At 47.4% G+C, this 9,027-nt stretch overlaps 2 protein-coding genes across 2 annotated transcripts; one reads left to right on the forward strand and one right to left on the reverse strand.

The window, feature by feature from the left end:
- Positions 1–1,648: 1,648 nt before the first annotated feature.
- LOC107214620 (claw keratin-like) lies at positions 1,649–2,308 on the reverse strand. The gene has a single exon (XM_033519777.1). It carries the CDS (start codon positions 2,306–2,308, stop codon positions 1,649–1,651), a length of 660 nt encoding a protein of 219 aa, XP_033375668.1.
- Positions 2,309–6,221: 3,913 nt separating this feature from the next.
- On the forward strand, positions 6,222–6,782 carry LOC107214621 (scale keratin-like). Its single transcript, XM_033519778.1, has one exon. The coding sequence runs from the start codon at positions 6,222–6,224 to the stop codon at positions 6,780–6,782; it is 561 nt and encodes a 186-aa protein (XP_033375669.1).
- The last annotated feature ends 2,245 nt before the right edge of the window (positions 6,783–9,027 follow it).

Raw genomic sequence — 9,027 nt, forward strand, 5'->3', positions numbered from 1 at the left:
GGGCTATGGGGGGTACCGGGGTCTGTATGGCTCTGGCAGAGCCTTTGGCTCCGGGCGCTACGGCCGCGGCTTCTGGGGGTCCTGCTAAACCCTAGGGGGAAACATCCTGGAGTACGGAATAACCGGAATAGAGAGAGACGCAATCCTGGCCCCGCAGGAGATGTTGTGACCACGGCCACCCCGCTCGGGTGGAGCTGGAAGCACACAGCTCCTCCTTGATTCATCTGCCTTCTGCTTGTCATCTCCTGGGCTTTTCTTCCCATCCCAGTGTGCGCAACACGTGGGATCAAACAATAATTTGTGTTCTCCTAAAATGCAACTTCACCGTCCATCTGGAGAAGAGCAAGCCTGGAAGGAGCTGCCTGCAATCTGATATTCTTCATATTCTGCCATTCTGCTTTTCTGTGAATGCTTTTTCCTCATTAAAGTGATTCTGTTCTGCAAAAAACAAATGATGTTTCAGTTTTAATTCCTCTGGCCCTGGGTTTGCAACACTTCTCTCTGTACAGCGGGGGGAAATTCATATCCTTAACAATAGGCTGAGGTTCAGACTTAAAATCCACCTGGAATGTCCCAGCTGGGGGTGAAGTCAGTCACTGTTCCTTCATCCAGATTTTGGGAGCAGGAATCCTCCTGCTTTTCTACCTTTGAGTTTTTACCTTTAGTAATTTAAATTACATTTCATAAAAAAGGTATTTTCTACCTTTTAATTTTTCCAGGTACCATTTTCCCAGGTTCTCTCTGCTCTAACTTTTCTTGCTGGTGTGAATGAATCCTTGAAGGAGCTGGTTTTCCTGTCAAAAACCATCCAACACTTTACATTTCATGATTATACAGAAATATTTCAGATTTCAAAGTTCCACTTTGAAAAATTTTATTTAAAGATTTGGCAGGAAATTGATTTAACTTCTTGCCAAAATTATTGTTGAGGACAGAGTTTAAATATTTGACTGAGGAAATGTTTTGAGTCAGAGCCTGAAGCTCAAAGAGATGAAAGCTTTACCTGGAAGAAATTCAAACTGAAATCTAATCTTCCCTGCTTTTTTGGGCAGGACATTCATTTCCACAGCTCTGGGACATCCACAGTTTTGGATGAAGCTCTGAGCAACCTGAGGGTGTGGGATGAGATGAGCTTTAACATTCCTCCCAACCCAAACCATTCCATGATTCCAGGATATTTTAGGCTGTTTCTGACACCTGCACAGGTGAGGCTTCTCCAAAGGTGAACAGCAATGGAGAAAACAGGAGAGAAGAACACCAGAACATGGCAACTTTGATGCAATAAACTTTTAATGACAGCAAGCAAAGCAATGCATTTACAGAGTCTCCAAGAAAGCAAGAAACTCTTCCCCAGCCAGAGGCACATTCACACGGGATCGATTCGGCCTCTCTTCCAAATCCCAACTGCTGATGTGAACAAACAGGGCCCATTTTGAGCCCTTTTGTTCCTTATTTACCCCAGGCAGCACAGAAACGGGGCGGGAGTAGCTTTAAGGCAAAAGCTGAAAGAGGAGAAATTCAAAAGGGGCTAAAGAGCTGCAAATCCGCGGTCGTGGGATGGAGCAGCGGCGGTTCCAAGCTCTTTGCCTGTGAAACCATCGCTTTCCATCTGCTGGCGAGACCTCACTCGGGATTTTCCCCCTGGGGTTTACCAGGAGCCGCAGCCGCCGCGGCCGTAGCGGCCGGACCAAGAGCCAAAGGATCTCCCGGAGCCATACAGACCCCGGAACCCCCCGTAGCCCCCCAGACCCCCATAGCCCAGGGATCCATAGCCCCCGTATCCACAGAGACCCCCATATCCCCCAGATCCATAACCACCATATCCTCCAGAGCCAAATCCTCCATATCCCAGGGATCCAAATCCTCCGTATCCCAGGGATCCATAACCACCATAGCCCAGGGATCCATAGCCCAGGGAGGAACCCCCACAGGACCCCAGACCCCCATAGCCAAGGGAGGAGCCCCCATACCCATAGCCCCCAAATCCCCCAGAGCCAAATCCCCCATAGCCCAGGGATCCATAGCCCCCGTATCCCCCATATCCATAACCCCCATAGCCCCCGGACCCATAGCCCAGGGAGGAGCCCCCAGAGGCTCCAAGGAATGGCGCTCCAGCAGATCCCACCACGGAATCCTGCGGGAAGGAGCTGAGGATGGGCCCGGGGAAGGTGACCACCACGGCGGGAGGCTGGATCACGGCGGTGGAGTCGGGGCACTGGCGCACACACGGCTCGTTCCCGCTGTCAGCCAGGGGCTGGGGCCGGATGAGGCCGGAGCCAGCGGTGGAGCACAGGTCATTGCAGGACATCTTGGAGGTTAATCTCTAGAAGGTGTTAATTTATGTTAATTTAAAAGGAATGGCAAACTTTAGGCTGTGCTGAAGTAGTCCAAGGGTGTCAGTAATAAATCTGGGAAGGAAATGTGTTTCCTATTCCTGTTTTTCCTACCACTGTCATCTCCAGGCTACCCTTGACTTCAACACAATCTGTACTCTTCAGCTGTACCTTTGAATTTTCCCAATCAGGCAATTTCTTCGGTATTAAATTACTCTTAGCTGACGATTTCTGCTCAGATTTTATCTTTCCTGTCACAAACTCAACAAAACTCTGTTGAATATAGCCACATGTACAGGTTATTCTTCATCTCCTAAAATACAGACAAGGAACCCTTTGGAACACTAAAATAATACAAGTTTGGGGTTCAATACCACTCAGTGCACCAAATCTCCTACAAGATCTGGAAACGAAGGAGAAATTAAACACCAAAGATCCCGCAGAGCATCAGCAGCCTGATTTCCTGACAGAAAGCCCAGTTTAGAGAAGTTTGAGAAAAAAGCCACTTACCTGGTTGACGAAGGCAGAACAGGTGAGAGAAGTGGATGGAAGGACCTGATGGAGACACCTTTTATAGAGCTCCTTGCCTGCCCAGAGGGCACCGGGCACCTGATGTAATTAGGTCCCAACCCCAAATTGCAGGACACATAATTCCCCAAAGTGCTGAAATTGTCTTTGCTTATTGCTGGTGCACTTTAAACCCACACATTCCACCCCAGACCTCTATTGTCTCTGGGATTTGTGTGGGGGATTATGTTTTTATGATGCCGTTGCTCTACTTAGCGTTAGGGGAGGAAATAAAACTGACTTGGTTTATTTACGAGTCCTCCATGATTAGGATGATTGAGGGACACTCATGGTTTTGCCTAGGTAAAGGTCCTGGAGTGTGATCAACAACAGACACGGAATGGAATTTCTTTTAGGAGTTCAAATGAGGACTGGGGACAAATAACAAAGGGAAAATAAAAAAAAAAAAACCACATTGGTTCTGCATGTTCAGCATTTCTCCCTCCACCTACTCAAGGCAAGGCAAACACAACAATCAGGAGCACTTTTGAATGAACTTTATACCACAAAATGCTGTCATGGAGTGGTTTGGTTTGAAAAAGACCTTAGAGATCATCCAGAAGCACCCCCTGACATGGGCAGGGGGTTCCACGCACCAGGTTGCTCCAAGCCTCATCCATCCTGGCCTTGGACACTTCCAGAGATGGGGAATCCATGGAATCACCTGTGCCAGAGCCTCTCCACCCTCACAGGGAGCAATTCCTTCCCAAAACCCCATCTAAACCTCGCCTCTGTCAGATTTAATCTGCTCCTTCTTTTCCTGACAGTTCAACACTTAGAAGTCTCGCCCCATGTTTCTTTTTAAACTCTCTCCTGGTTCTCTTTCAGCCCCTGGAAACAGAAATATTTCACCAGGCACCCACAATTCCATGGAAATTAAGATTTTTTTAAGAGCTTTCCTTTCCATTCTCATGTTTCCCCTCCTATTTTCACACGTTAGAGACACACCATTCTGTGTTTAAAATAAAATAAAAAATTTAAATTAAAAAAAAAAGATAAATATATTTTATTCCTAAGGTCAAAGACAGAAAGGTCAAATACCATAAGAGCTGATCGTGGGAAAAACCCCAGTGTCCTCAATTTATCCATTTTAGTGTGATAATCTCTTGTAATTGTGGGGTGTTTACACCCAGGCACAGATTTTATACAACTCTGACACAGTAGGAACGAGTCAGTAATGGGTGTTCAAGGAGGTATTTGAAAATCCCTTGGAATGTTCTTGTAAAACTTTGACATGGATATTTTTTTTTTTTTATTATGTTTTTTTTTCTGGCCGGGATAATGGCTCGGGGAATCCTCATATGTCTCTCCAGATTCGGAAAAGCTCATAAATTACAAATAATACGTGGTGTGAATTCAACCACGTGGGTGATTATGATAACGACGATAATGATAGAGTAGAACAATGGTGGTGTAAACAGAGAGAGAAACCTCAGCAAATCCAGCATTTGCTTTTCCCAGCAGATTCTCACCTCGTAATTGCTCTGTGCTGAAAGATGCCTTCAAGGACGGGATTAGCTGCAAGATCCTCTCTAAAAACAAAGGGGTTTTATTTCCACTACAGCTAAATTCGGGATTTCTCCTATGTAGAATCAAAGGATGGTTTGAAGTTGGGAGGGACCCCAAAGACCACCTTGTGTCACCCCCTGCCATGGACAGGGACACCTTCCACCACCCCAGGTTGATCCAAACTGCCCCTGAACACTTCCAGAGATGGAGCCAGCTCAATAAAACATGAATTCAATTATTAATTCAACATACGCTCCGATTATTTTGATCTTTCCATTCTATTTCTTACAATCATAAATATCTCTCCCTTCAGAACTAAAGTCGGGTTTAAGCTGTGGCTTAAGGGTCAGAGGAAAAATAAGATTTTTCTGGATATTTGTGTCCCCGAACCATTCTAAGATTTTTCTAATTTCTGTACCTGCCCACACGTATTTTTCTTATGATACAGGAGAAGAATATTTGTGTATAAACAGCTCAGCACACGGTGCCACTCCAGAAAACTGGTACTAATTCATGAATCACGTTTTGGGATGAAAGATGCACTAATTTCACCCACCAGCGTTTCAGATCAAAGTGCCTCGTGTGACGTAATGCCATAATTGAGATCAAGAATAAACCCAAACAGAAAGAACAACAATTTCATCATTTTGAGAAGCAATCAATACCAAAAAAATGTTCTGTGTCAACTAATGAGCTCCTCTGAGCCCTCAGGCAAAGTCAGAACTGTATAAAAGCTGTCTCCACTTGGGGTTGTCCCAAACGTCTTCCCTTCACTCGTTCTTCCCGACGACTTGGTAAGTCTGGAGCTGCTCTTTGCTGCTTTTGGAACCGCTTTTTTTGCTGCTTTTGGTATCTCTCTCTGCTTTCTGGGTTGGTGCTTGGTTCCAAACCAAGCTGAAAGTTTCTTACCAGAAAATTCTGTTGGATTTTGGGTTGCCTCCACCCGTTGGTATCCACAATGTAATAGGTGTTTATTCCTATCCTCTGTTCGGTTAAATGGGTGACTGGAAGTTGTTTGGAAAGTTTAAATCTCCCTGGTTCGTAGGAAAATGTTGAGTTTAGAGGCAAACCTGCCATTAGATCCAGTTTGTTCTATTACAAATCGCCCAAAATGCTTTTAATTCAAGATAAATGGGCATGAACTCCCCAAGAGACCAGGCACTGGGTTGGAATAGGACAAAAAGAAAAACTGAGAACTGTTTAAAACACTCTTTAAGAGATTTATTTAAGATTTGAAGGGATCCTGGAAGGAATTTAAGGAGGAATTTAAGCTCATGTGAAGTGCTGAGTTTTTCCGAGTTAATGCGAGCAAGTGGTTTGGTGTGAGAATTTTTTAAAAGAGTTGGGAGCCCAAATCAAAATTTCCGGGGTGTTCAGCTCATTGTAGGGATCTCAAAGCCCTAATTGAATGTTTAGGGATTTGGGACAATCATTTTTGCAATTCCCTTGTGATGGTCTCATCCAAGAAGGGAATCTGAGCAGACAAGGAGTTATAATCCCTGTTCTGACAAGGATCAGCACAAAGGAGATCAGTAGCAATGAAGAGCCAGAGTCATGAGATCCTGAATAACAACACACTCGACTCTTGGAGCAGAGTCCCATCCTTGTTGATCCCCTGACTCACCAAAGTGCTCGAGAAAATAACTTTGGCTGTTCTTATTCAATTTACTTCTTTAATAGACCTGGGGAAATTCTGGTGCTTCAAAGCTCTCCTGTCTGGGGAAAGGCAGCCAACTCCAGAGCTCTTTTCTGCTGCTAAATAACATCTTGCCCTTGCTCAACTCTTGCAGCTCGACCTCCAATCCCTGCAAAATGTCCTGCAATGACCTGTGCTCCACCTCTGCCTGCGGCGTCCTGCGGCCCCAGCCCCTGGCTGACAGCGGGAACGAGCCGTGTGTGCGCCAGTGCCCCGACTCCACCGCCGTGATCCAGCCTCCCGCCGTGGTGGTCACCTTCCCCGGGCCCATCCTCAGCTCCTTCCCGCAGGATTCCGTGGTGGGATCTGCTGGAGCGCCATTCCTTGGAGCCTCTGGGGCCTCCCTGGGCTATGGGGGCTATGGGTCCCTGGGCTATGGGGGCTATGGATATGGGGGATATGGGGGTTATGGATCCCTGGGCTATGGGGGTTATGGATCCCTGGGATACGGAGGATTTGGATCCCTGGGATATGGAGGATTTGGCTCTGGAGGATATGGTGGTTATGGATCTGGGGGATATGGGGGTCTCTGTGGATACGGGGGCTATGGATCCCTGGGCTATGGGGGTCTGGGGGGCTACGGGGGGTTCCGGGGTCTGTATGGCTCCGGGAGATCCTTTGGCTCTTGGTCCGGCCGCTACGGCCGCTACGGCCGCGGCAGCTGCGGCTCCTGCTAAACCCCAGGGAGAAATCCCTCGACTCGGCAAACACTGTTGGATCCTCACGTGAGCTCCTGAGGAAGGGGCAGAGCATCAGGCTTCACACCGTGGAGTCAGAGCCCCTCATCCTTTTCGTTTCCTCCTTCCTTCCTTCGGTCTCCTCTTCCGCGCCCCTTCCAGTGGCCGAATGTGCAGCTCCACCATCCCACCCTGAAACTCCACCATCTCCCTGAAACTGCTGCCTCCTGCCACAAGGCTGAACGAGCAGCTCTCGTGAGGGACAACCTGACTGTCCTTGCCTCGCTTGTCCTCGTCCAGTGGGGCCTTCCCTGCCCTTGCAATAAAAAAATCCTGCATCCAACACCTGCCTTTGTTTTTCCTGTTAAGCCCCAGAGTGGATTCCTCTCCCCTCCCCTCAGAACCGGGCTGAGATGTTTTTGGTCAGAGCTGCAGCTGAGAGTCCTCTCTGTCCTTACATTAATTATTCCAGCTGTCAGACTTCCAGTAGTTATTCCAATTTTTTCCATCCAGTTTGGCACTGGAACGGGGAATAGTCACATTGCCAACGCTGTCAGACACAGGGTGGGATTCTTGGGGTGCCTGTGCAGGGCCAGGAGTTGGACTCAATCCCTGTGTGGCCCTTCCAACCCGGGATATTCCATGGTTCTTTTTTTAAAGTGGTTAATTTAGTGCTGGGATTCCTTTTAATTTTAAATCATCCTGGTTATGTTGGAATCATCCATCTGCCCTCAAAGACAAAGCTAAAAAATACTGCCTGAAGTTCTGCTCTGAAAAGGAACGATAGGAGGAAGGTGAACAAAGGGAAACAATTTTTGAGATTGGTATCTAATGAGAAAAGATGAGGCACTACCTTCTCTTTTTTCATTAATCACTGCCATGATAAAGTTGCCGCAGGGAAGGTTTGACTGAACCTGTCAGCCGGTGAGGTAAAAAGAACATGAACTGATGATGCATTAGAGAGGATTTACCTCTTCCTTCACCGGGACTCTTTCAAAAAAAAAATACTTGATCAGTGGCAAGGAACAGCTAATTTTACTTTTCACAGGTTATTTCAGTATTCCTCCTCATATGGGACTGGATCTGTCAGATGGCCATACGTAATAAACAGAAACGAAAATTAGTCCATGGTACCCGTGAATGCTGCTTTTATTTTCAGAAAACAACACTTCATTTTTGCGGGCAAACAAACACTTATCTGAGAATATTTTAACCAAAAGAATTGCAGAATTCTTCCGGTTGGAAAAGACCTTTGAGGTGGTCCGAGCTGTGCCTGATCCCCACCTGGTCACCCATCCCAACATCCAGGAATTCCCTGGACATCTCAAGGGAATTCCAAACTTTCCTGAGCCCCTGACCGCCCTTTCCAGGAGGAAATTCCTATGCCCAACCTGAACTCTCTTCTAATCTTTGCTTCCACCCACAGCCTCCACGAGCCCAGCCGAATACCTGAGCTGCGACTGCCAAATTTCACCCGGTCCTGTGAGCGAGGCAGTGCCAGGCAGGTACCAGCCTAATTAAGTGTTGTGTCAGACAAGCGCTCAGCCCAAGATAACAGCCCTGGAGAGAGCCATTAACACTTAGGGAACAACGATTACACAGCTTTAACTTGGGCTGGGAGTGAGCTCACGTCTGATTGCAAAATCCAGCAGAGGGCTGACATTTCTCTCAGTGTCTACACGGGAGTTAAGGGGTGGAGGGAGTTTACTCCATTAATTACTCAAGGATCCGTCCAGAAAAACCTCTGATTATTCATTAGCGTTCCTGGCATTGGCACATCTTCTGGGAGCCCTGATAACAGAAAGCTGAGTGGCGCTGAGCAGGAGAGAATCAGAAATTCAGACTGGAAAAACAGGGTGGGTGAACTGCTGGGAGCAGCATTAAGTGACCATCATGGGCCGGGGCAGAGCCTGCTGACTGCGGGGAAAGGAAACTTTCCTGTCCCAGCTTCCAGGAGCCACCTGAGAACCCCAGGAAGCAGAAAAACACTCCCAACATCACTGAGTCCAACCCAGCACAAATCCCCGCGTGGTCAACCAGCCCCAGAGAACTTCTCTTTTAATCTCCCCTTGCCCTTCCATTTCCCATTTCCCCTGATCCATCCTTCTAACACCATTTCCCCTCCCAGTTCCTTGGATCTCCCCCATCCCCGGACCCGTCCTGACTTGGAAAAGAGGCCAAGAGAGGCAGGAATAGATTGCAGGAGAGTTTATTGTGGGGAGCAGGGCGGGAGGGGCTGGCAGAG

The sequence above is a fragment of the Parus major genome, chromosome 25LG2, assembly GCF_001522545.3.
Source record: "Parus major isolate Abel chromosome 25LG2, Parus_major1.1, whole genome shotgun sequence".
Lineage (NCBI taxonomy): Eukaryota > Metazoa > Chordata > Aves > Passeriformes > Paridae > Parus > Parus major.

Coding starts and splice junctions, on each gene's coding strand:
- LOC107214620 (XM_033519777.1), bottom strand. CDS start 2,308: ATGTCCTGCAATGACCTGTGCTCCACCGCTGGCTCCGGCCTCATCCGG.
- LOC107214621 (XM_033519778.1), top strand. CDS start 6,222: ATGTCCTGCAATGACCTGTGCTCCACCTCTGCCTGCGGCGTCCTGCGG.